The 25,782-nt window shown below is 25.8% G+C and overlaps 6 protein-coding genes across 13 annotated transcripts; 3 read left to right on the top strand and 3 right to left on the bottom strand.

Annotated features, from left to right (window-relative positions):
* Positions 1 to 5,085: 5,085 nt before the first annotated feature.
* On the bottom strand, positions 5,086 to 7,902 carry LOC112682827 (metaxin-2). Of its 3 annotated transcripts, none has more exons than XM_025553572.1 (6): positions 7,223 to 7,288; positions 6,189 to 6,252; positions 5,874 to 6,121; positions 5,725 to 5,817; positions 5,429 to 5,670; positions 5,086 to 5,370 (listed from the first exon to the last, which is right to left on the bottom strand). In XM_025553572.1, the coding sequence occupies exons 1-6, from the start codon at positions 7,226 to 7,228 to the stop codon at positions 5,211 to 5,213; spliced, it is 813 nt and encodes a 270-aa protein (XP_025409357.1). In that variant the 5' UTR covers positions 7,229 to 7,288; the 3' UTR covers positions 5,086 to 5,210. The 3 variants fall into 3 exon arrangements, with proteins under 3 accessions (XP_025409357.1, XP_025409360.1, XP_025409359.1); XM_025553575.1 differs by lacking the exon at positions 7,223 to 7,288 and adding an exon at positions 6,969 to 7,054 and having other exon boundaries at positions 5,087 to 5,370; XM_025553574.1 differs by lacking the exon at positions 7,223 to 7,288 and adding an exon at positions 7,736 to 7,902 and having other exon boundaries at positions 5,089 to 5,370.
* A 152-nt stretch (positions 7,903 to 8,054) lies between these two features.
* On the top strand, positions 8,055 to 9,189 carry LOC112682828 (eukaryotic translation initiation factor 3 subunit K). The gene is made up of 4 exons (XM_025553576.1): positions 8,055 to 8,270; positions 8,339 to 8,555; positions 8,718 to 8,937; positions 9,001 to 9,189. The coding sequence occupies exons 1-4, from the start codon at positions 8,218 to 8,220 to the stop codon at positions 9,156 to 9,158; spliced, it is 648 nt and encodes a 215-aa protein (XP_025409361.1). The 5' UTR covers positions 8,055 to 8,217; the 3' UTR covers positions 9,159 to 9,189.
* Positions 9,190 to 9,881: 692 nt separating this feature from the next.
* Positions 9,882 to 13,177, bottom strand: LOC112682820 (phosphoglucomutase-2). 5 transcript variants are annotated; one of them, XM_025553565.1, is made up of 11 exons: positions 12,985 to 13,177; positions 12,782 to 12,851; positions 12,462 to 12,721; positions 12,206 to 12,398; positions 11,857 to 12,126; positions 11,569 to 11,750; positions 10,889 to 11,072; positions 10,610 to 10,833; positions 10,446 to 10,551; positions 10,145 to 10,374; positions 9,882 to 10,037 (listed from the first exon to the last, which is right to left on the bottom strand). In XM_025553565.1, exons 2-11 carry the CDS (start codon positions 12,845 to 12,847, stop codon positions 9,935 to 9,937), a joined length of 1,818 nt encoding a protein of 605 aa, XP_025409350.1. In that variant the 5' UTR covers positions 12,848 to 12,851; positions 12,985 to 13,177; the 3' UTR covers positions 9,882 to 9,934. The 5 variants fall into 5 exon arrangements, with proteins under 5 accessions (XP_025409350.1, XP_025409352.1, XP_025409353.1 ...); XM_025553567.1 differs by having other exon boundaries at positions 12,782 to 12,814; XM_025553568.1 differs by lacking the exon at positions 12,782 to 12,851.
* Positions 13,178 to 15,576: 2,399 nt separating this feature from the next.
* Positions 15,577 to 16,995, top strand: LOC112682802 (39S ribosomal protein L18, mitochondrial). The gene is made up of 4 exons (XM_025553540.1): positions 15,577 to 16,056; positions 16,126 to 16,239; positions 16,560 to 16,671; positions 16,779 to 16,995. Exons 1-4 carry the CDS (start codon positions 15,845 to 15,847, stop codon positions 16,896 to 16,898), a joined length of 558 nt encoding a protein of 185 aa, XP_025409325.1. The 5' UTR covers positions 15,577 to 15,844; the 3' UTR covers positions 16,899 to 16,995.
* Positions 16,996 to 18,736: 1,741 nt separating this feature from the next.
* On the top strand, positions 18,737 to 22,854 carry LOC112682812 (structural maintenance of chromosomes protein 6). 2 transcript variants are annotated; one of them, XM_025553554.1, is made up of 3 exons: positions 18,737 to 19,059; positions 19,709 to 19,748; positions 19,892 to 22,854. In XM_025553554.1, exons 2-3 carry the CDS (start codon positions 19,733 to 19,735, stop codon positions 22,828 to 22,830), a joined length of 2,955 nt encoding a protein of 984 aa, XP_025409339.1. In that variant the 5' UTR covers positions 18,737 to 19,059; positions 19,709 to 19,732; the 3' UTR covers positions 22,831 to 22,854. The 2 variants fall into 2 exon arrangements, with proteins under 2 accessions (XP_025409339.1, XP_025409337.1); XM_025553552.1 differs by having other exon boundaries at positions 19,709 to 22,854.
* Positions 22,855 to 23,287: 433 nt separating this feature from the next.
* Positions 23,288 to 25,200, bottom strand: LOC112682804 (adenylate kinase isoenzyme 6). The gene is made up of 4 exons (XM_025553542.1): positions 24,950 to 25,200; positions 24,534 to 24,688; positions 24,324 to 24,469; positions 23,288 to 23,743 (listed from the first exon to the last, which is right to left on the bottom strand). The coding sequence occupies exons 1-4, from the start codon at positions 24,978 to 24,980 to the stop codon at positions 23,548 to 23,550; spliced, it is 528 nt and encodes a 175-aa protein (XP_025409327.1). The 5' UTR covers positions 24,981 to 25,200; the 3' UTR covers positions 23,288 to 23,547.
* Between the last annotated feature and the right edge of the window lie 582 nt (positions 25,201 to 25,782).

Genomic DNA, 25,782 nt, shown 5'->3' with positions numbered 1-25,782 from the left:
TCTTTTTCTTGATATAATATTTTTTTCAGTACTAAGACCTTTATTATTTACATTATCTGATTCATGTATTACTTCTTAATTTTTTTCTATGTTTTTAGTTACATGAATTCATTTTAAGGTTAATTAAATTTTTCCTGTAGTTTTTAACTTTGAAACTATATTAGGTAGTGAAGCAAACACTGCTTTGTACAGTGAATTTTTTTATGCTATAATAATAAGCACAATTTTCATGAGTTAAATGAATTTCAAACCTCTGTTTTGTTTTTTGTCTTACGACCATTTTCTATACCCTGATTTGATCTTTCAATATAGCCTTAACTTTAAAAATACCTAGATTTATTTGCTATGAACTAGTTTTAAATTGTTATACATAGGCAAAGCTTATTTATTAATTAATTTATGGATTCACCTTATTTATTGTGCCTCGCCCCTTGTAATTTAGTAGAATAGTGTCATTAAATGTGAATGTTTCGAATATGAGTAAAATAATAGCAAATAAATAAAATACTAGTCATGATTTAACTATATTATATAATATACATCAAGCATAATTTAAAAAATAACCATTATAAAAGTTAAAAAATATTTATATTTATGCAGTTCACATTTTCTGGTTTAATCAATTTGTCTGAACAATGTATATTTTGTTCTATATTCTAAATTTCCCGTAATATATATTTGTAGGTTTTTATATAATATAAGCAGTATTATTAACAATTATAATTATATACAAGTTTAGTTTATAATAAAATTGTTGAATTTGACAAAGTGATTAATTAGTGTTACCATTTTTTAAAAATATTAAATTTAAAATTAGTTGTGTCCTAAATAAGTATAATTTAAAATGTAGATATTATTTGACTTTCTATTTTACGTGTCAAATTACTCTTATACAACCCATAGGTATAAACTGTGCTATTTTTATATACAGTTAAATTGAGATAGAATGAATATCTGGACAAATCAACAATAAAAATTAAATTTAAGTGTTATTGCATTATCAGTTAACAAAGTAAATTATTATTTTGGAAACTTATCTTTTTCTCTCATTCATAGTAACGCATTAATTAGTTAAGTGCAGTACTTCTTGTTTCATGAGGAAATATTTTAAAGTATGCCTACTAATTATGATCAGAGTTCAAAAGATTTATTTTTAGTAGTTTTTTCATAAATGTTCAGTACCTTTGAAGATATAATCTCCCTTAAACTTAATTTTATTTTTTATTTCAATTAAATTAATTAAACATTAAAAAAATCACATTTTAGATTTATTTAATTATGAGAAATTATTTGTTTTACAATTATTAGTAAACTCTTTAAGTTTGCATAAATTTCTTTTATTTATATTTGTGTTTTAAAAATGTCATTTGTTGAGAATTTTAATAAATTTGTATGGAATTATAATTTTTCAAAAATCAAAAAACTAGTAATTATGAAGAAATGATAATTTACTAAAATTAACCTTTAAGACTCTTTTTGTTAAAAATAAATTATATTATTTATATCAATTTTAATAATTGTGAATTTATTGATCATATTATCACATAAGTATGTTGATATTTTGTTTAGTCATCTACCAAACATGCTACTAAAAACCTTTTTTTTTTTTGCATATACTGTTTTTCTTTTGAAATTTTTTTTAGAAAAATATCAGTCACCATTTAAAGTGATTATATCAGTACTGTAATAATATTTCTTATTTTTTATATCTGCAGCATTAAAATCTAATAATATTTCATATTTTAAAAATGTACTAATTCTTAATTTAATTTAACTTTATAGCTTTACAATATACTATATCATTACACTAATTATCAAACGAGTTTATATAATAATAAAAAATCAAGTTAAAATGCAATTTAAATAAAAAATTATTTTAATGATCTTAAATTATATTTATCTTTAGCTGTCTGTTAAAATTTAATCAATTATGTTAATATATATATATATATGTACTGCTGAATTTTAACTATAAAGTTAGATTTTATTCATTACATTAATAGATACATTGAACAATATATTCGTTGTTAAAAGTTTTCTAAATATGTATTTGCATATATTTACAAACATATATCTTAGTGTTACTTATGAATACCTATAATATTATCCCTAATTAACACTAAAAATAGGTACCTTAAAACTAAATTCAATAAAACTTTAAGAAATCATAAAATTATAAGTGTATGATTATTCTTCTATTTTTATTTTTGATTAAATACTGGATTTCCTGCATTACAAAATGTTATAGTTTTTAAATATATGTTTTTATGTTGCCACCAAATTTTTACTACATTTTACTTTGTAATTAATCTTGCCAATAAGTTCCCAAATTGTCTTTAGTAATTAATATACCAGTTATTTGTAGTTAAGAGTCTAAAAAATAATCATTCCCATATTAGTTTTAATATTACAGGGTTTGGATATGCATTATATTATGATGTAAATTATAACATATTTATAGCTATAAGCAATCTTAAAATATGATCTGGAATTAATAAGATCACCATATTTGTAAGGGTTTAGTAACCTGTGATAATGAAATAACTATTTTATTATTTGTATTTAAAACATTTTTAGAGTCCTACTTGTCGTTCTTTATCAAAATGTGATTTTATGTGAATGCATCTTCTTTTCTTCTATGCTTTAAATCTTTAAAAAATAATTTTAAGGATTCTTATAATTTTGGTTATTATTTTACACTGATATTTTTAGTTTTTATACATTCAAATCAATTCAATTTTTTATAATAAAAATTTTGTCTTTTCTATGTCGATAATTAATTTTAAAACAACTCTTAAATTTAACTGAAACTAGTCAAACACTCAAGCTCATTTATATAAATGTCTTACAATCCCCAGTCTTTAGCTTTTATTTTAATCTTGTTATACCAATACTTGATATATTTTTATTATTATTTTTTCTACCTTATTATAAAAATAAACCATCGGCCTTTTGTATTTATCAATGACAATTAAATTTTCAATGATAATACTTAATTTTAAATAAATATATATTTTTGTATACTTTCTTGAACCTAGTCCTTGCTATTAGTGTTTACCTAGTTTTTCAAAGTATTTTGTTTACCAATAATTGTAAAAGAAAAATAATACTTTTATTTAAGAAAATAAATTGTTGAAGTTGTTTAAATGTTTTATTTCATGGCATATAGCTGTAGGTTAATAAAATCTAGTTAATAAAGTAATTAATTTTAATTTGTTTTAAAAAATGAATAGCATTTTAATTTGGCCTAATATATAATGACTTTTACTAATAGACATGCATATCCATAATATTATTACATTTTTGTATAAGCAATTTCATATTGTGTATATCATACATATAAAATACATAACTGCTTGTTGAAATTTGATTTTATCATGTATTTTAATACAAACTTCCATGATTTGTTTACGGTAATATTTTTCTGACAGTTTTCAATATTTACATATTTTCATAATAAGTATATTTTATATTAGTACATTAGAGTTGTTATTATTAAAACAACTGTTGTATATAAATATAAAACCATGCATTATTATATAAACCATAATATATAATTTATTTATTTTAAATTAAGTATCATGAAAAAATAATAAATAATTTTTTTTTTATATTTATGTATCTAAGTACATTTTTATTTTATATTATGAAAACACAGTCATCAACATTATAATCATCAAATCTAAAAGATAATATTATATTTTATGTTTAGTCTGTTTGAGAACAAAATAACTAGTAGTTTAGTTACCTGTTGAATAACTAATAATAATGATGTATAAAAATAAATAATTAACCAGATTTATTATGAAAAAACTTATTTTAAATTATAATAGATGTTTTATAACATTTAGTTCTTTTAATGGTTTTAAATGGTATAAATTTGTAGTAAAAAGTAAAAAAAGATCTCAATGTATTATTTTATTTTACAAACCAAAATTTAAAAATATTAATTTCAGGCTTAAGTACTTAACTCATTAATGTCATTCAGAAACTGCTTTATACATATATGATATGTTTATTTTATGCAATTGTTAATAATATCATGAATATTGATGGCCAAATTTTTCCTTTTACATGATTTATCATATCATTTATACAATTTCACATAACATATAATTTAAAAAAATCATATGAGTAGTAATATGTACATAATTATAATATTTTGGTAAAACTACAAAATTTTTCTGTTTAAGACATATTGTATACAGTATTCTTTTCTTAAGATACATTTATTAAAACGTTATTTAGTTGTGATCATTAATAAATTATCCAACATTTTAATATTGTCTTCCTTTAATAATTAAAAGGGTTATTGTGAATCTAAAAATTAAGTATTGATAACAAATTGTGTTATAATTATAAGCGATTATTTATTTTTGTTTTCTTATAGTCAAAAAAAATGTTAGTTTGTATGTTCCAATTCAGCAATATAAATACATAATGCATTATTTTAAATGTAGTAAAATGTTTATTTTATATATATAATTTATAAATGTACATCACACTGTCTAGTGCCCCATTATTGATAATAATTATAAGTATTACATACAATTTCGATTAATTTTGCAATTTTTAATATATTAGTTGTAAAGTGTTAAAAATTATGAAGATTGTTTTGTTCTTGGAAATATTTTATTTTTGGTAATTAATTGTTTCAGTATTTGGTTAAGTTTTCTGTATTATATGAAAACGTTAAGCTTGTTATAATTATTTGCTATGAAAAATCTGAATGAAAATGTATTTAGAAATTGGGTATTATTTATTCTAATTGATTATCCACCATTTATTTTTTATTTATTTTGCTTCTTTTTTTTTTTTTTTTTTTTTTTTTGTGTGTGTTATTATTATTGTTTAATTACAATAATTATACCTATTCTTGATAAAATAAAAATGATGACATTGTGCTTTAAATTGTATGTGTTTTTATTTAATTATAACAAATATCTAATCTAAATTCTTAAAAAATGGTAGTATTTGAAATGTATTTAAATAACACTCAATCAAACAATATTCCATGTTAACTTTATTTTAAGTGTATATATCTAACTATCTTATAATTTTTTTTTAATACTTCTTAATGTTATTAAATCATATGAATAATTTGATACAATTCTATACAACCCATACAAATATTTAGTTAATGATTTACATTAATTAAATAATATTAACAGTAACTAACCAATATTTGATAAACTATTTAAATAATTCTATCATAGAAATCTAGATTGGTAAAATTCTGTTTCTATACGAACACATAATTGAACTAGATTGTCATAAGCTCGAATAATAGCAGCAAAACGGTTATTGAGTAATGGTGTTGTTATAATGGAAAATAAATGTCCAAACACTAAAGCATCTAGTTCGGTTGGCCTGAAAAATATTTACCCAATAATATGAATCATTCATAAATATTTAATTAATGCTATACTTTTCATTAAAAAAATATTTTTTGTCTCCTAAAAAGTTTGACAATGATTCACAGATCTTTTCTACTTCTTTAAATACTTCATCCAAAGATTTTTTTTTCCAGTCTAGTACATCTAAATGTGATAACATTTCACATCGTTTATAATAAGTGGCCCAATGGTTCAGAGGAAAAGAATACACAGAACCGTATCTTGGTTTGGTGAGGTCATTATAAGTTGGTTCATGTTTCCATGTCACATATATCTAAACAAAGTTGAAATTATTATCAAAATTTTAAAATGTAATATTTATACAAACTTCTGCATTCAGAAGAACATTATTCACTAAAGCCATATATACTCTAAGATCCCATTTCTGATGTTCATCAAGATTTGAAGACAGAGAATAACCCTTTAAAAAATTAACAGTTCAAGTAATTTGAATTATTTTAAAATTGTTTATCTTACTTTAGACTGGGCAAAATTAACAATTGGTTCAAAATCAGCAACTAAAAACTGGCCAGCTTTTATAAATGGCACTTTACCTCGATGTGGAGACATATATTCAGCATTTTCTCTTGCTTCTACAATAAACTCCAAATCAGCCATCTTTAAAAAAGTTTTTACTGACAAACATTTTGAGTTGTCTGGTAAAAGAATTTGTTCTGTTTCATAAGGCTGATATAAAACTGTATTTTTTGGCCATTCACCTTCACCTATTTAATAATTAACAGGAGTATACAATATTAAATAATCTAATTTTTTAAAACTTAATGTGCTTACCACAAATTTGTGTTCTTAAACATTCTTTTGCTAATATACCAGATGTTTGTAAATCTGTCATTTTCTAAAATAATAAATAGATAAAAATATAAATAAATAGGTGCATTAAACATCTTATACTAATTTAAGTTTAAGAAAAAAGTGATTACACCTGAAAAATGTGTGTGGGGCGGCTTATGGCAGAACATAAACCAATATATAAAATAATACGTTAACTAAATGAAGAGATAAGAGTAGGATCTATGAATACAAAATAATCAACTAATCTATAAACTACATTTTATAACAACAAAGTTTTTAAAACTAAATCGTTAATAAATTTTTCATCTAAATTTTATCCATCAATATTTCTATCCAATTCAAAGTTTTTTGTTCTAAATTAAAAAAAAATTACAATTCGCAGATACTAAGAATATTTAAAATTTAAATCACATAAAAACGTGAAATTGAAGAAAATTATATTTTCAAGACATGCCTACAGGTAATGAAAACAATTCTTAACACCGAATATAAATGGATTAAACTTCCGAATCCTAAAATTAGAAAAAAAACAGCTATTTCAAAATGGATCAAAATATATTCGCATGTTCTAAGAAGCTGATGACTAGAACTGGATTAGATCTAATTGATTATATAGATAGTTAATTGTTTGAACCAATTTGTGACATCACACAGAATGAAGTCTGACAATGTATTGCCTATAGAATTTACACTAAGTTTTCTTATACTACAATTGAGCATTGATTCAGGAAAACCCGTAAGATGGACCAAATATTTTACTTGCAATGGTGTTGTTGGTCAAGATATAAACAAACTTTTGAACAAATAAATAAATAAATAACATTCCTGGATTGAAATAATTAAGTAGATATTCTTAGTTACACTGATATAAAACATCTAGATACTAAAAAAATTATAATGAGGTTAAAAAATTTAAATCATAGATAAGAAATTACAAATTGCTAAAATAAATGTTTTCATATTTTTTCAATAATATTAAATTAATTCAACTAGACAAATAGGTAGGAACCTACTGACATTTCTTGAGTTATGTACAAGTATTATTTTTAAGCAAATAATAAAATATTTGCCAATGCCGAAATGACGAAAATACTAGAGTGAAATTTATATAGCATCAATATATTTTTATACTTATAAGCTCATAGACGTGTAATCAGTGTTCGACTTGAGAGGGGACGGAGTACCCCAACTAATTATCAGAAAGGTTAGCGTCCCCCTACTATTTTTATGCTATAATCATAACGCTCAGCCAGTTTTAAGGAAGTTCTTTTTTTAAAGTAAATAGAGTCCCCCTTCTTTAATTTTTCCAAGTCAAGCACTGCGTGTAATAGATAAAATATTTCATATATACAAAATTATTATTTTTAACTTTTTGACCCTCCACACAAAAAATAAAAATAGTCAGACGAAAAATCTCAGCACCGTTCCTGAGTGATCGTGTCAAAATAATTATTGAACTTCAATTTTTAATTCCAAGGTCGAAAAATGCTCGATTGTATTTTCAGATTCCCTGTGGTAATACTTACCACTTAACAATGCAGTTCAATCCAAAATTATGTTGAAAACCACAAAGTTGAATTATACGCGGAGATATTAAGTTAGGTTTGAGAAATTTCACACAATTGAGTAAGTTATATTACTGTCATATATTTGTTTATAGTTACACATTTTCAAATGATTTCAAATCTGATAGCGGATAATGATTAGTAGATACTATGATTTGATAAGGTACAGTGCGGCCGGTAGTCATGGTTCATCATCACATTGCTGCACGTACGTTGTCTACACCGTTTGCGTTGCATTTACCATTCGCTTATCAGAGACGGCTTGCGAACACCAATAAAAAAAGTCGTACGACTGTGTAGATTGTGTCGCCCACTACATTATAACATTAAATTATTTCCATGTGACGCGTGCTTGCTGCTGCCGACTTAACGACTGAACTCGAATTATAAAGTTTAATTAAGATACCTTCGATCGTTTTCCGTTTTCGATTTTCAACCAAACTATGGCCGAAGCAATGAGACGAACTGTTGCGTCCCTTCTGCAGGGCATTGAAAGGTTTGTATTCTGTGGGCCCAGCACGTATTTCTATTATACGCCATGTATCATTGTTTTCTTCCCTTTAGATACAATCCTCAACATTTGTCTACACTCGAACAGTATGTAGAAGTACAGTCCCAAGAGAACATCTACGATCTTGAAGCTAATCTTGCTGTACTGAAGATCTATCAGTTTCATCACGATTATAATTTAGATATCACTGTCCAAATAATGTTGAAAGCCATTACTAACTTCCCTCATTCTGATTTCGTACTCTGCAAATGTCTATTGAATGAGAAACTGGTAAGTTATGTTGCATGATAGTTAAATTTGTCCATCTTTAATTAAAGTTACTTCATCTTGGATAAAATATTTCTGTTATCCTTTAACCCATTTAATCGTACATTTTAATTTATATTTTATTTTAAACATGGTTTGATAATTTTATTTTTCATTATATAATAGTGCCAAGAAGCTCCATTAAGTCAAGTATTAACTTTGGCTGATCTGTTGGAAAACTGTAATTTTAAAGAATTTTGGTACCAAGTTCATGCTATGCCTGAACTTTATGTTAAAGTCAATGGATTTTTGGATTCTGTGCGTAAATTTGTTTGCCATGTCATTGGTATTACATTCCAATCTGTTGAAAAACACTTTCTTATGGAATTACTTGGAGGTGTTGATGGTATGTAATACTTAATTAAATTATAATTGAAATTGAATTTCATATCTTCATAATTTTGAACAGATGCAGTTTTAAATCAATGGATGCAGAAATACAATTGGAAGGCAGTGGATAACAAATATATATTTGTTTCAAATCAAGATGAAAACATCAAAACTAAGAATATTACAGAAAAAATTGATTATGAAAATATATTGGGTGTTATGGCAAGTTGTCGTTAATTTCAAAATACATATTCATACATTTACTAAATACATGTTTATTTATTATTAATAAATCAAGAATATGAATAACTCTTATATTATTTTCACAGGAATGATTTAAATATTTATAAATATTTACTATTTTAAATTATTTTATTGCACATCAGTCTATATTTATTTATAACAACCAAAAGAGTTTATGATATTCAAATTTAATTTATACTATTTATTGTAAAATTAATATAAAGTAGTTCCACACTATTCATATTATATAGGTATTCTAAACAAATACATATCATGTTTAAAGATAAATAGGCAAATACTCCAAATCTGACAAAAATATTAAAATTTTCCAAACACTAGTAAAACCAGTAATTAAATAGTTTACTATCACTGGGTCTGAAAAATATAAATAAAAGTAAATTTTAGAATGTTTTAAAATTATACTATACTCACATATTTCTAATATTCTACCAAGTACTTCATCATTGTGATTTTCTTTTCTTTAGTATTTGATTTGTAGTCAATGAAATAAAAATTTCACTTGCAATTGCCAAGTCATAATTTAAACTATCCATTCTGATAAAGAACAAATTAGTATATAAACTTAACAGTACTAAAAAACTGAAAGTACATTACCATGTACAACTGAATGAAAAAGTTACTTACATCATTGATTAAATATACATAAATATGTATATTTAATCAATGCTTACATTTAAAAACATCTTTAAACACAAATGGTTTGGAGTTACCTATATTATTAAAATGAGCAAAGTTACATTATTTTTTAGCTAATTGCAACGAAAAATAAGAGAATTTTCATGTGGTTTTAAAAATTCTTCGATTATTGCTTCAACCATTTCATTTAAAACACATTTCAGTTTGTTAACATCCCTAAAATAAATTACGTTCAATCATTAAAATGTAAACATTCAAAATTATTAATAATTTACAACAAATATTAACATAGTTTAAATAAGAATACATTTATAGATACTTACGAGGAATTTTCAGGATCACTACATAATTCAGCATAATATTTTATTTTGGGTTCTGTTCCACTTGTTCGTAATGTAGTAATTAAACCATTATCAAATGTAAATGTTATCATTTGAGAAGATTTTGATATGGGTAATAATGGTTTGTTATCTATTGTATTAGAATCATAGCCAATTGTCAAATCCCGAACAGATTTGATTAAATATCGTCCACCAAGGATCGATTTTGGATACTAAAATGAAAAAGTAAACAATTTTGATAAAACTTAGGCTATATAACTGATATGTAATTACAAAGTTATACATTGCATTGCTGATTATTAACTCTTCTTAATGATTCAAATATTTTTTTTATTGTCAGACTATCATTGCATATGAAATATGAGTTAATAGATAAATGCCAACCATACCTATAAGATAAAATGGTTGTATCATAAAATAAATATAGGATCAAAAATTTAATTTTACTGGTTATATATCGATTCTAAAGCTGAGGACAATGTACTATTTTCTTTTTCTAAATAAATCGCTAGTTCTGCAATTTTAACAGCTGCAGATATGCCATCCTTATCCAAAACTTCACTTCCACACATATAACCAATAGACTCTTCAAAGGCATAAATTACTTTATATCCTTCAGCAGCAAGCTGATCAGCACGATTACCCATCCACTTAAATCCTGTGAGTGTCTCCTAGTAATTGATAAATATTAATGCACATGAATATTTAAATGTTAAAAGTACTTACTTCAAATCTAATTCCTTCTAATTTAGCCATAGATTTAAGTATTGCAGATGATACTGTACTTGAAAGTACAACTAATTTAGAATTTGTTTTACCATGGATTTTTTTATATGAGTGTATCATCCACCATCCTAATAAAGCTCCTAATTCATTACCTGTGAATATTTTCCAACCCTCACTACCTATCCTATAAATAAAAGCAATAACAAATTACACATTAATATCAAATTTTCTGTATAGAGCTATCCTATTCTCATTTCAGGTACTTATAAAAAGAAATATAACAATGCATAAAAAATAAATAAATAATTAATACGTAAATCCTACACTCAAACAAAATCCTAACAGTAATTTTTAACTTGATTTTTATGAAATTTAAATTAAAAAATTGAAAATAAGTATCGATATATTTTTATTTATACAAAAATCAATGATTTATAAATAAAACCATTATTTCAAAACATCAAAGCTTTGATACAGCCTAATTTAAATTAATTTTGATAATTATAATAATGGTCCATTAATTTACTAATAAAAATATCAGACTTAAATCAATTAAGGTTTCTACCGAGTACCAGCTGACATCCTATGTAGAATGCCATATATATAATTCTGGACTTGCTATGAAAATAATATTTGATTGGTAACCCAAATTAGTAATTTCATATGTAAAATTATTTTACGGATGTTCAGCCACAGCCAATCGATCAGCATCAGGATCATTAGCAAGTATAATTCGGCTTCCATTGTTTTCAGCTGTTTCTATGGCAAGTTTTAATGCACTTTTGCCTTCTTCTGGGTTTGGAAAGGGTACAGTAGGGAATTCTGGATTTGGATCTTTTTGTTGCTCAACAACTATTACAGGCTAAACATAACAAAGTTTAAACTTAATAAATCTAAATAATTTTTCCATAATTATTTTTAATGAATTATAATAAGAATCAGTTGATTTTAATCTAATAAATACTTACATTGAATTTTGCACTCTCAAATACATTTCTTATATAAGGATAACCAACACCATGCATAGGTGTATAAGTAAAAATTATATTTGTTTTCTTTTTTTCCAAATTTGGAAATAATAATCCATCAATAAAACTGTTGTAACGTTTTTGAAGATCAATCAATGGATTTATCAATAAGGTGTTACTATAAATTTCTTCAGTATTCCAAACTCCATCTTCAGGCATTAAGTGTTCAATAATACTCTTTTGAATATTTTTATCATCTGGGAAAATAATCTGTAATAGGATTAAATGTATATTAATTTATAATTCGCTAGTAATACAGAATCACTATTATTTCTTAAAACTTACTAACTTGAGCACCGTTATTCCATAGTACTTTATAACCATTGTCTTCTTTGGGATTATGTGATGCGGTTACCATTATTCCGCCACAACATTTATATTGTTTAATACCATAAGCTACAAACGGAGTTGGGCAAACTTCATTAATGAGATAAACTTTGATGGAATGTTTTAAGAATACACTTGATGTTAATTCTGCAAACCTAAACAAATTAAATATTGAAATAATATTAACATAATGCAACAATTTATTTCTACTCCACAACCTTTTGCTATTGAATCTTCCATCAAATCCGACAATCACACCAGATGTGTTTAATGAACTTCCAAAAACACTATGCATATAATGAAAAATCCCTTGTGCACTTTGTATGACAACTAGATCATTCATACGCTTAAAACCAGGTGCCATTGCTGCTCTTAAACCAGCTGTTCCAAACGACAGACGACCATCAAACATAGTTTTAATTTTATCCACATTCCTATTTTTCAAAAGCTCCTCCAATTCTACAGAATATTGCTGTGACTGAAAATTACAATAAAATAAGTTCACTATACAATTAACATATTTTTTTAAAGCCCCTACTTGATTCCACAACATCCAATTTTTTACCAAAAGCTGTAAAGATTCCGGTAGAAATGTTGTATCCATTATACTAATTATATATACGAAAATATTAATGTTAAAAAATTAAATGAATGATTCACAATTTAAATTTAATTATAGACTAAATCGTAAGGGATGATTTTAATTATTTGATAAATAAAATATGATTAGTTAATATTTACAATTTTAATCTTCTTAGCTGAATACTTCCAACTTTACCAAAAATCTATTATCTCAGACACTCAGTGTTCAGTTATCAAAATAATCAACGATATTTCATAATCGCACTTCACATAGAGTACCTGAAATTCTAAAATTATATATTTGAAGAGAGGATCGCAGGAGCAATGCGAACTATATTTCGAAGCTCATTATCATGGTTTTCTTATCATCTTAAGTTTGTTATCACCACGGTTTAAGATATGTATCTTAAACCGTGGTTATCACCATGAACTACTTCCACAGAATATATGAAACGTTTCATATATTCTGTGCTACTACATGCATTAAGATAAAAAACAATATTCATCTCTCGATCCTCATATGATATTTGTCCATGCTTAACACCACAGCTATAGCACAGAACAATCATATGCGCAATTAGGTGGCAGGAGGGGCTAAGCCCCCTCAAAAATATTCAAAGCTCCCCCAAAAACCATGCAAAACTTTATATTATAATATTGATAAATAAAATAAAACGTATGTGATTACTACTGAAAATATGAAATTTTTTTTATTTTTAAGTTTCAAACAAACATTTTAATAATCCCTTTATTTTAAGAGGCTGAAGCCCCCCCTATATTATTTACTCTAATTGCGCCAATGAGAACAATATATATTAAATAACTAAATATAGTATATATAGTAATTAATATAATATTATCTATAGCCGTGAAATAGATTATATGAATTATATTTATTATTTTATATTCATTTAATCTGTGGCCGTGATGTAAACACATAAATCAGTGGCGTATCTAGGATTTTCTGAAGGGGGTGTTAATTATAATTATTAAATATTATATATAATATATACAAACTAAAACTTTTATTTTAATTAATTAATATGTATACATTATGTCTGTAATAGAGATGTAATGTATATTCGAATTTGGATAGCTTTACCATAAATTATTCGAATATCAGTATTCGATGCTACAATACCTATTATTATTTTGTGTTGCACGAAAACGTAAACGAATAATTTTCGTCACGTATTGTCGCAATCGCGATAATGTTAACCTGCATATATGTAATTAGTATTGTGCATTATTTTATATTTCATATTGTATTATCGATTTACCTATATTCCTATAGTAATGTAATATATGATACGGCTCAAGGGGGGTGTCATATCTACCAAACACCCCCCTTGTATACGCCACTGACATGAATCATATAATACAGATGTGTCGTTCATGAACGAACTAGGTTAATTGAACAATTCACCCAAGTGACCGGTTTCGTACTAGTTCACTTTTGATGAACGAATCGTTCACCGTTCACTTCACGAGCTAGTACCTTAATCGATCATGAACGATTCGTTGATACGGAGTAATAATTATTGAACTAGTTCGTTCATGAACAATTCTTTGATAAGAAGTACGTATTCATACGAACGAATCGCCAAATATATGAACGACTGAACTAGTTCACCTTAATGAACGATAAGTCCTATCTCTACACATAATTAAGATATATATCTGTAATCGTGTGTATACGTATATTATCACACACAATGCACCATTTGGTCCATGGTTTAAGATATGTAGTATACACCACGTGTTTTAAACCATGATCTGGTGTTATCAATCTTTGATACAATTTATTATTTTATGAATGGATCTTCACAGGAAAAAAAATGTTTATGTCCGTATATAATATTGCCTACATTTAGCCCCTTTTTTTGCAGCTTTCAAAATGTGATAACATTAATAAAACGATAACATCATTTTTATTATAATAGTTTTATATATTGCTAAATTTAAATTAAAATAGTTAAATACATTAATAGTTAAATAAATTTAATAATACACGATTCGAAAAAAAAAACACAATATCGTAATTTAAAAGTATACAATTCATTACGAATACTTCAGGCGAAAATTTAATACAAATGTTATAATTAGGTTTAATATTTTGTATTTTTATAATAAAAGCGTACCTAACTGTTTAAAGTTTAAACCATGGGTCCCATGAACACAGATTTAGTCATTTCTAAATACAAAAATCATCTTTTCCTAAATTTGTGGCAAAATCATATTGCACAATATTTAAAATATAAAATTGAATTATTAATACATTTTACCAACTATTTGGCCCATAATACTCATACTATAAACATTTCAATGTTGTTACAGAATATTGGACATCATTTAATACTCTTTGAATAGGAACCAGTATGGATGGTAGCATAATATTACATAAAATAAAATAAGCTACCTGCCAATTCTGCTCTATCAGCTGTAGTAAACCTTAATTTACCAATTTCATTTTGGTGTCATTATTTAGTATTGATGTATCTTACAATTAATTCATTGTTCTCGTTCAATAAAGATTAAAATATGGTACTTTGAACTTAGAGGTACGGAAAAATATGAGAGTAATAAAAATTTTATATTTTTATTACTTTTGAATTGTACCTTTTAAATGACAATCGTAAGTAAATATTGTGTTTTTTTCGAAATGTGTATTATTAAATTTATTTAACTAGTATTGTATTTAACTATTTTAATTTAAATTTAGTAATATATAAAATTATTATAATAAAAATTATGTTATTGTTTTATCAATGTTATCACATTTTGATAGCTGCAAAAACGGGGCTAAATGTAGGCAATGTTAAATACGGACACAAAACATTTTTTCCCGTGAACATCCATTCGTATTATTTTTAATTTTATCAAATCTCCGATATATTATGTTAATGCCTCATGTTGTTATCATGAATACTAGATTTTAAATCTGGATGTAAGCCGAATGATAATTTTTTATTCACGTTTAATGTAATTAAGTTGGTTTGAATAATTTTAATTTGTAAAAATGTATGTCTGTGGGACATCGAAAAATTTAATACGTAATGCAATCAATATATCAAATATTACAAGGTACAGTAGTAGCGCATCAACTGAGGATTCACCTTCCTACGCTCAATTTGTTTACAATCGCAACCCTAGAAATTTGGAAAAGTTGAGAATCGCATATAAACCAGCTGGCTATCATCTTGATAAACCCGGTCGTGAATTTTGGCATAAGTAAGTGTTAAACATTATGTCAAATGTCTTATTGAAGGAGATTAATATTTTTCTAAAATTTGTTCACAGATTACAAGTGACTACAAGTAAAAGACATGTGACAGCTAGTGTTTTACACCATACTGGTATGGTTCCAATACTGGCAACCACTGCTGAATGGGCTATACGTAAACAGCTTTTTAGGTTTGTTTATTTTTTAAATTAAGTACTCGGTAATGCCATTATATGTTCAAGCTAATGTTAAAACAATTGTGCAAGTATCTCACTTAAGTTGTATTTAGTATTTATGAAACATAATTAATTGCAAGAGTAAAACAACAATTTATTTAACATTCGTCTGAGTAGTATACATTAATTTATTTCAATTCATCTCAATAAATTTTACCCATTCTGTATAGTAATGCCCATAGTGCATCAATTGACTGGGATTATTTCATAATTGGTTTTATTATCTGTTTAATATTGTTAATAACATCTTATATGTACCTATTTAATATTTTTAGCACTTTAGATAAAATGGCATATATAACAATTGGAAAAGTTCTAGCTCAACGTTGTTTAGAAAGTGGTATTTTTGATATGATAAACACATATGAAGCCCTACCTGGTAGTAAAGTAAGTTTTTACATTTTTATCTGTCATATCAATTTAATTTTTAATTAATTTTACTCATAATAATTGCTGTATCAATCGTTATAATTTTTTATAAATTTCAATTACAGCTTGAAGCATTACTACAAAACTTAATAAAAAGTGGAGTACGCTTAGAAGAATATCCTCGTTATAAATCCCCTCATCCTTGGGATCGAGAAAGACCAGAAAAACCATGGGAACATTATTAAGTTAAATTAAATTAATTATGTAAAAGTAGATTGTATATTCTGTTTTTTATATGCAATATTTATTAATAAATGTATTAATTGAATAAAATTATTAAAATGTAAGTATTTTATTACTTTTATGATTGAAATAAACATAAAATTGAATGAATAAACATAAGTTATTTATAATAATATGGCGTATTATAGTATCGTGTGTGACATGCCTACACAAAAATAGCATTGATTTTAGAATACCTAATAGGTTCATGAGGATCTCTCCTATATTTTCCGTGGGCAAGCCCCTTAAAAGGGCGTCAATTTTTTTTTTTTTTTTGCGCCAGAGCGCAAAATGTCTAAATACGGCTAACTGCTTCAGTTTTATCTAACAAACTGCCACTTACAAATCCGGTTTGGATCTTCTGTCTTGGGAATTTAAAACATTTTCGCTGGTGTTCCTCAGGGTGGAATCCTTTCACCCTTTTTATTTAATATTTATACATCAGATCAGCCTGTCTCCTAAAATAGTAGCCGATTATGTGGATGACAAAACCATAATCTCAATTGACAAAAACCCTCAAATTGCATTTTCGAACCTACAAACTCATCTGAATTTAATGTCAGAATGGTACATGAAATGGCGAATTAAACCAAATCCAAATAAATCAGTACCATACAACTTTTACTTTATGTCACTTCTTCTGTCCAAATATCTCTTTACATAATGTACCTTTTCAAACATCTAACACAGTCAGATGCCTAGGACTCAACTTGGATAAACGCCTTACTTGGAACGCCCATATCCGTATCAAGAGACTTGCCTTAAATGCCCGACTCCACAGACTACGTCCCTTGCTTATAAATAATAAACACACTAAATTAAAAGTTAAAGTTCTAATGTAAAAAACACTACTAAAACCAATGTGGACCTATAGTCTTCAATTATAGGGTACTACAAATATGTAGACCCGTGATAATCAACTGGGTCATTATGTCGGGTTCACACTATTACAATTCCTTGCATTATAGACTTGCTAGCAATATAAATCATGCAATAATAGGCATAGTCATACGTAAGCGTATGTTCACATATATGCTTGTATGATTTTTAGTTTTGTATCTATATTAAAATATTATTTAGTTTGAAAAATGATCTGGTCCCGAGTAGAAGTGTTTTGTTTTTTAAATAAAATATAAATATTTTCGTATCATATAACATAATATAGGTACCTAAGTATTATTATTTTCATGACATACAACCACAATTAGTTGAAAGCAAACACATAGTAATAAATATAAGTAAATACCTAAGTAAAATAAATATATACAATTCAGAGTCTATCTTAAACTTAAAACACAAATATTAGAAAATACATAAGTATTTACATAAATTACAAATTTAAAAAAAGTATATTTCATAAATTCTTTGATGTACCTCTTTTAAAAATAATGTTTTATGACTTTATTTTATCAAACATATTTTTCAGTGGGGGAACTGGTGAGGGAGCTGAACTGTTTTCTGGGGATGCTAAAGTCCCTCTTCCCGCCGTGCCTGTATATAATAAATATATATAAATAATAATTATAATCATTGATAAATCTAAAAAAATTTCGTCAGATATCTTTCACTTATTTTGAAATTTTTGTAAAATACTTTTTCTGAATTCACGGAGGAGAGGGGCACTTACTTTTCCATGAAACACCGGTTAAAACAACTGATGACAGCTCTACAGTCGTGGAGGGCACGGAACATAAATTATGTTATCAATAAATGATTATTAGCTGAATATAAAGATAGTGATGTTTACCGCCATTTTCGCGTTTATTGTTCCCTTATTATTATCATTAACAGACGGAGTGAAAAACAATAAGAATCGAAAATGACGTAAAGGCGGCTGAAACAAAAAAGACCATTTAAGACCATAAAACTTGTCTGTACCAAGAGGAAAAATTTCCCTGGGAAATAAAAAAATCAATTGAGTAATAAAATCACTCGATCAGAATCAATTCAAAAAATCGATTTTTTTAAAAAATCGATTTGAATCGCCTATCACTAGACTGTTAACCACATTCAAATTTGGATTTTGCTCAATAATCATAAGTATATTCAGTATTAAGAAGAACATTATACGTCTGATGTAATTGAATTGCCATTATTGTGTAAATCGTTATAAGAATCATTCAGGTAACTTGAATTAGATGATTAAGATTTTTTCCAATCATAACGTGATTTATTTCTTAATTTAGTACTGACTATATGTCAATAGTTTCTTGTAGTTTTATGCTGATGAATGACATGATAATATTTATAGAACACAATCAAACCACTCTGGCCAAATAAAATTAAAAGAAATCCGGGACAATAAATTCTAACTTGATCTATTTGTCCTATCTAATCATAACTATTTAATATACTTTTATTTTCAACAAAAACTAATTTTAAAATTTTAAATACAGATTACATATTTTTATACTTCATAGTGACATAGTAACAGGTAAAATTTATTAAACTTTATCTTTCACATTCATTTGATTACTAAGGTCGATCCAAGCAGAAGTCATCAATGAAAACATTCGTTCTATTGATGCATTTGAACCCTGCAATAATAGTAATTTAAAAAAGAAGTTAAATTCTGGGACATTATTATGTTGATAGCTTATCCTCGTAAAAACGCCTTGTTCCAAAAATTTTTTTCGGGACACTGGGACATGAGTTCCTAAACCAGTAACTTCCTGGTTTTTCCGGGATGGATGGCCACCCTAATATAACATAAACATAATTTATTCAAAGAAAATTATTATTTAATTAATATAAGTGTTATTTATATTTTTAGTATTCAGTCAAATGGATTCACAATATGATGATGAAGATTGGTATGATGGAAGTATTAAATCTATTACTCTTGAAAATTTTATGTGTCATTCAAATTTTCATTTAACATTTAATCCTCGAATAAATTTTATTTCTGGACTTAATGGTAGTGGGAAAAGTGCTATACAAACTGCTCTTGTTGTAGGTTTTGGAGCTAGAGCAAGTGTTACTAATCGTGCCTCTTCATTAAAGTCATTAATAAAATATGGTTGTTCTTCAGCTTCTATTTCAATAACATTAGCAAATAGTGGAATTAGAACTCATGAAAGTAGTCCCTTTAGGCCTGAGGTTTATGGAAAACAAATAACCATAGTAAGACAGATTACAGAATCTGGAAGTAATCCTTATAAGTTTTTAAATGAAAATGGTCATGTTGTTAAGAGCAAAAAAAATGAGTTAAAAAGTTTAGTTCAACATTTTAATATTTTGGTAGATAATCCAATATGTATCATGAACCAAGCAATGGTTAAAACATTTCATAAAAGTGCAGATCCAAAAGAAAAATATAATCTTTTCTATAAAGCTATATCTGCCGATGTATATAATGAAAATATTGAAGAAACCAAGTTAATTGCAAATGAGTACTCAGATAAACTTGATAATATTCACAGTGTTCTAACTCAATGTTACAAAGAAGTAAATGAATTTGAGGTGTATGAAAAAAAATGTAAACAATTAGAAGCATTGAAAAAGAGTAAATGTGAAATTGAAAATGAATATTCATGGTTTGTAGTTTCTCAATATGAAAGAAATTATAAAGAATATTTAAAAAAAATTAAAGAATATGAAGAAAATATATCTAAGGGTACAAACCAAATAAATACTTTGGAAAATAAAATAAAATCTTCTTTAGAATTATTGGCAGTAAAAAACAAAGAATTAGCCAACATTGAAGAATCTCGTTCACAAAATCATTTTATTTTTATTGAAACTAAAAAAGAATTGCAGAAAAAAATAGATGAATATGATAATGCAAAACAAGCTATGAAGAAACATGAATATGCTTTACATCTACTACTGAGTGATAAAAAAGATTTAGAAAAACATATTGAACTTGAACGTCAAAAAGGAAATACTAATACTTTAGATCATTATAAGAAAAAACTTGTCCATCATGAGCAATATATTTCTGAAGTTCATGCAGCATGGAAAGCAAATATGGAGCATGAAAAAGTTTTACAAAATACAGTTGATGATTTAAGGCAGAAAGTTAGCAATTTAAAGAATAATGAAGTTAGTCCTTTGCAAAGGAGGATAGGTGAACTTGATAGAAATATTAATAGTATGTCTTATAAGCAAGATAGAATAAATTTTTATGGAAGCTGGATGCCAACATTAATACAAGCTATTGAAAATGCATTTAAACAAAATAAATTTATTAAAAAACCGATTGGCCCTATTGGGGCACACATTAAAGTAAACAGTGATAAGTGGATATTTTCAGTTGAAAACCATTTAGGTCGAGGATTTCTAAGAACTTTCTTAGTTGACAATTTTACTGACAATAAAATGCTCAAATCAATAATGGATAAAATAATACCAGGAAATACAAGAAAACCAACTATCATTATTAGTAAATTTTTTGATCAAGTTCATGATATTAGTTCTAGAGAAACAAAAAACAGTTTGTTTCGTATGTTGACTTTTACAAGTCCTGTTGTAGCAAATTGCATGATTGATAATAGTACTATTGAAACAATAATGCTTATTGAGAATAAAGAAGAAGCCATGCATTTAATGGAAAATTCATCTAGAGTTCCTAGAAATTGTCATTTCAGTTTAACTTTAGATGGTACCCAAGTATATCCTAACCCATCTTATAGAGTATATTCCTTACAAAATCCATCTGAACCAGTTCTCTTACAAAGTGATGTTACAGTAGCCATAAATAATTTGAAATGTGAGAAAAAGGAACTGGAACAAAAAATCATCAAGTTAAACAAAGAGTTTGAAAATATAGAAAAATCAAAATTAGAAAATCAGCAAATTTTAGATAAGACTCGATCAGAAACAAGATTAATTAAGAGCAAGTTTGATGAATGTTCAAAAAAAATTAATGAACTTAAAGCTAAATGTGATGAAGAACAAGATGACAGAATGACTACACTTACTAATGAAATTAATGATGTTAATGAGAAAATCGTTAATCTTACTAAGTTAAAAGAAGATGCCATGAAACCATTTCCTAAGTATGATAATGAAATTGAAAAACTCAATAAAAAGTTTGTTGAAATTAAATCAGTTATAGAAAATACTGTCCGTTCTACAATATCAGAACAAATTGAAACTCTCCAAGCACAGATTGATTCTTTTAAAATAAATATATCAGAAATTAATAACTATTTGACTGAATCAAAACAAATAATGAGAAATTTGGCTGAAAAGGCAGAGATTGAAAAAAAAAAAATTGAATCAGAATTAAAAATTGCTCATAAATTATGTGAAAGAATTGAAACCAACCGCAGTGAGGAAGATATAAAGAGAGATATAGAAGAAACAAATCGTAAACATGACTTGTTGCAGATGGAATTGGGTAAAAAAAGAAAAGACCATTTAGTGTTGAGAGATGAATTTAAGAAGAAAAAGGAAGAATTTATTAAACAAAGTGACTTATATAAAGAAATTGTAAAAATATACAAAACCAATAATTATTCTCTAATACTCAGTACAAAAGCTCTCGATTATTATATCAATTCGGTGAAATCTAAAGTTCAACAATCTTTTGATGTAGTGTTGTCATTGCGCCAAATTAAAGGTAAACTTGAGATTGATCACTGCAACGAGAGCTTGACCATAACTATGTTTGATAACATAAGTACTTCATGTGCATCTGGTGGCGAACGGACATTTGCTACAGTTGCATTGATTGTAGCATTATGGAGCAATATGCAATTGCCATTTTATTCCATTGATGAGTATGATGTCTACATGGACAATGTTAACCGATTAGCTACTACTCAATTACTGATGATGTCTATTGAACAACGTAAAAATCAGTTCATATTTCTAACTCCTCAAGATATTTCACACATTAAAAGTGAACGTCATATTAAAATCGTAAAATTAAAAGAACCTAGATCTTAGAATTAATGTTATTAATATTTTTTATATTTTTGTATAATATTATATTTAATTATCAGAAATAAGTTGTTAATTATGTATCAATAAATTATTAATTTTATTATATTATTATATTAATATATAAAATGTATAAATAGTGTTTCATGACCTATTTATTAGTTAAGATGATTTTTAATGATAGTTAAGTATAAACAATTCAAAGGTTGAGTACAGGAATAAATTGTTTTTTTTAATAAACTCTGGTATATTTCAAGTAATATATGTAATCAAATGAATGTCTTTTTATTAAATATACAGACAATTATATTAGATTTAAGTTTTAAGATGTTAAAATCAATATATATATATATATAATATGATATAAATATAATATTATTTGTTTTTTTTATAAAAAAATATTGAAAATATAAAAACCTCAACTTATTGTTTTCATAAATGTTATGAATTTAACATCGTAACAAAAATAATAAAACTTAATTACAAACAAAATTTTAGTCAAAAGAAATATATACTAAGTATAAAAAAATTAAATGTGAATGTGCAGCCTTTGATGGAAAGTATTTTGAATCTGTCCTTTTAGCCAAAAAATTATAATGTAATAAAATTATGCAATAGATTGAGAATATAATATTAAGAAAAAAAAATATCAAGAGACTCAGAAAAATTAAGGTTTTAATTTGAACTTATTTAAATAGGTAAACATTATTAATTTAATTTAAATTATTTTTTCACATTATCTTCAATCCATTGATTAACCCAAGTACTTATTTGACTAATATTACGTTCCATATCTGCAAAAGTTTCATTACGTAACTCATGTACTATATTGTTGTCATATGATTCCATTGCTTCTTCAAATAAAGTTTGAAATATTTCGCATTGTACATTATTTTGAAGTTTTTTTGTAGAATAACCTCTGAAAAACCAAATTATATTTTAAGATTTGAATTGTTCAGTAATAGTTGGGTTAGTGGTATAACTAAAAATTGTTTAAAGGGTATATTTAATAATGAATTATATTGTAATTATAAACAAATATAATGAATTTCTTAAATATGAATACACGATAAGTTAGATTAACACCTTAAAAATCTTATTTAAGTAAGGAATAAAGAGATTTTATAGTATTTTTGGTAATGTAGGCTATTAATGTTAGTCTACCTGGTTCAATCATTCAATGTATATTATAAAATATTTATTTAATTTATAGCACAACAAAACTAATATAGTACAACAAAGTTGAAAAAATATTCCATTCAATAAAATGTCTTTAATTTTTGCTTTAGTCTGTTTTTCTCTACACAATAAAATTTTTTTAAATTTTAGTTTTCACCCTAGCTAATCTTACTTACTTAGCTGAGTTACAAATTGTGAAATTTTAAATTAAAATGTTTTCTAATTAAATTAATAAAAAAAAAATATATATAAAAATACTATATTTATAATATTTATAATTAAACTTAAATATAAATTTGAGGTAGAGTTAGGGTACTAACCTTTTTTCAAGGCGATCAAATAATAATGTATTATTAGTTCTCAACACAAACACTACATCAAACCAACGTTCTGGAAAGAAATCACAACCATGATAATCAATAATTTTACCACCTACTTCCATTCTAGCTTCCAATTCATCTAACAACTGAAAATTATAGAAAATTCTTAAATAGTAAACATTTTTAATAGATTTTTAATTAAATAAATACCTTATCTTCATTCAGTATATGACACTCCAACTCTTTATCGTATCCAGAATAACAATTGAACTGTTTAGCTACTTGGCTGACTTCAATCCATTCCATATCTAATCCATTCCGGATTAATTCTTCACAAAGTTTTGACTTTCCAACACCAGGTGTACCTAAACAGAATGAAGAAATAAACTACATGATAAAATAACTACTAATATGAATTATAAATATAGCATAAATTAATACTAGCGATAGTATAATACTACTTAAATCAGTAGAATAGTAACTTATGGCTTTTAGGAAATCAACTGAGAAAATAATAAAACTTAACCAGGACATGAAAATAAAACCTCTCGAACTTTATCGAAAATAAGTTAATTATATTTTGAAGTATTTATTTCCTTAACTTATGTGAAGAAGTGAATACTAACCAGTAATCAGAATATTAGGTTTTCTCCTCATATTTGTCAAGATAATATAAAAATATATGATATGGAATACCGATAATTATAAACACTTATTAAAAAGTATTATAAAATATGAAGCTTTCGTAAGTATGTATCAGGAATACAAACGAATTTATAAAATTGTTAAAACTGATCCCACCAAAAGTAACAATACACCGAGAAAGTTCTAGTATCAGGCTATCAGCGCACGTGATTTAATATTATGATGATAACACCTTTTATTTTGGTCGGAATGAGATTTGTATGATTACTCTGATACTTTGTATTCTTTGACGTTACCTATATTAGGAAATCATAGATTGCGGTAAGTGGTAAAAAACAAAATGATTGCAACACTACGTAAAAAAAACGTAGCCAGATAACTTTTATCTTTTTTATTACTCTTTACCAGAGCTGGATCAAGGAAGGGGGGTCTTTAGCCTTGGGCTGCAAGTTGAAAGGGACCACAATAAGCAGACAATTATTTTTTCATATAAAATGGCATCAAATTAATATGTTAAAAAAATTAAATGTTAGTATAATTTTCAAAAATTATAAGAAAGAAGAACTATGAAAGAACTATGAAGAACTAGAAAGAACTATGAAAAAAGAAGAATTATGAAAAGCAGGGCCGGCACTAGGGTAGGTCAACTGGGACGTTTGACCTGAGCATCACGCGAATTTTAGAGCCCCACGCTTAAGTACGTCATGATAACTAGGTAACTAATACGAGTATATAGTTAAATCGAAAAAATAAAAAATCATAAATTCATAGAGTTAAAGTTACAATATGCTTTTGAGAGAAATAATATTTATTG

This window comes from Sipha flava, unplaced genomic scaffold (genome assembly GCF_003268045.1).
Source record: "Sipha flava isolate LNK unplaced genomic scaffold, YSA_version1 211_pilon_pilon, whole genome shotgun sequence".
Lineage (NCBI taxonomy): Eukaryota > Metazoa > Arthropoda > Insecta > Hemiptera > Aphididae > Sipha > Sipha flava.
This window is presented reverse-complemented; position numbering and strand designations above follow the sequence as displayed.

Coding starts and splice junctions, on each gene's coding strand:
- LOC112682827 (XM_025553572.1), bottom strand. Junction 5,818..5,873: donor TTAATTTTGCCCAGTCTAAA/GTAAGATAAACA, acceptor AATTTTTTAAAG/GGTTATTCTCTGTCTTCAAA. Junction 5,371..5,428: donor AAATATTTTTTTAATGAAAA/GTATAGCATTAA, acceptor AATATTTTTCAG/GCCAACCGAACTAGATGCTT.
- LOC112682820 (XM_025553565.1), bottom strand. CDS start 12,847: ATGGATACAACATTTCTACCGGAATCTTTACAGCTTTTGGTAAAAAAT. Junction 11,751..11,856: donor TTGAGAGTGCAAAATTCAAT/GTAAGTATTTAT, acceptor TGTTATGTTTAG/CCTGTAATAGTTGTTGAGCA. Junction 10,552..10,609: donor TTAGAATCGATATATAACCA/GTAAAATTAAAT, acceptor TTTATCTTATAG/GTATGGTTGGCATTTATCTA.
- LOC112682828 (XM_025553576.1), top strand. CDS start 8,218: ATGGCCGAAGCAATGAGACGAACTGTTGCGTCCCTTCTGCAGGGCATT. Junction 8,556..8,717: donor GTCTATTGAATGAGAAACTG/GTAAGTTATGTT, acceptor ATTATATAATAG/TGCCAAGAAGCTCCATTAAG. Junction 8,938..9,000: donor ATTACTTGGAGGTGTTGATG/GTATGTAATACT, acceptor AATTTTGAACAG/ATGCAGTTTTAAATCAATGG.
- LOC112682812 (XM_025553552.1), top strand. CDS start 19,720: ATGGATTCACAATATGATGATGAAGATTGGTATGATGGAAGTATTAAA.
- LOC112682804 (XM_025553542.1), bottom strand. CDS start 24,980: ATGAGGAGAAAACCTAATATTCTGATTACTG. Junction 24,689..24,949: donor ACCTAATATTCTGATTACTG/GTTAGTATTCAC, acceptor CATTCTGTTTAG/GTACACCTGGTGTTGGAAAG. Junction 23,744..24,323: donor TTTGATCGCCTTGAAAAAAG/GTTAGTACCCTA, acceptor TTGGTTTTTCAG/AGGTTATTCTACAAAAAAAC.
- LOC112682802 (XM_025553540.1), top strand. CDS start 15,845: ATGTATGTCTGTGGGACATCGAAAAATTTAATACGTAATGCAATCAAT. Junction 16,240..16,559: donor ATACGTAAACAGCTTTTTAG/GTTTGTTTATTT, acceptor TAATATTTTTAG/CACTTTAGATAAAATGGCAT. Junction 16,672..16,778: donor AAGCCCTACCTGGTAGTAAA/GTAAGTTTTTAC, acceptor TTTCAATTACAG/CTTGAAGCATTACTACAAAA.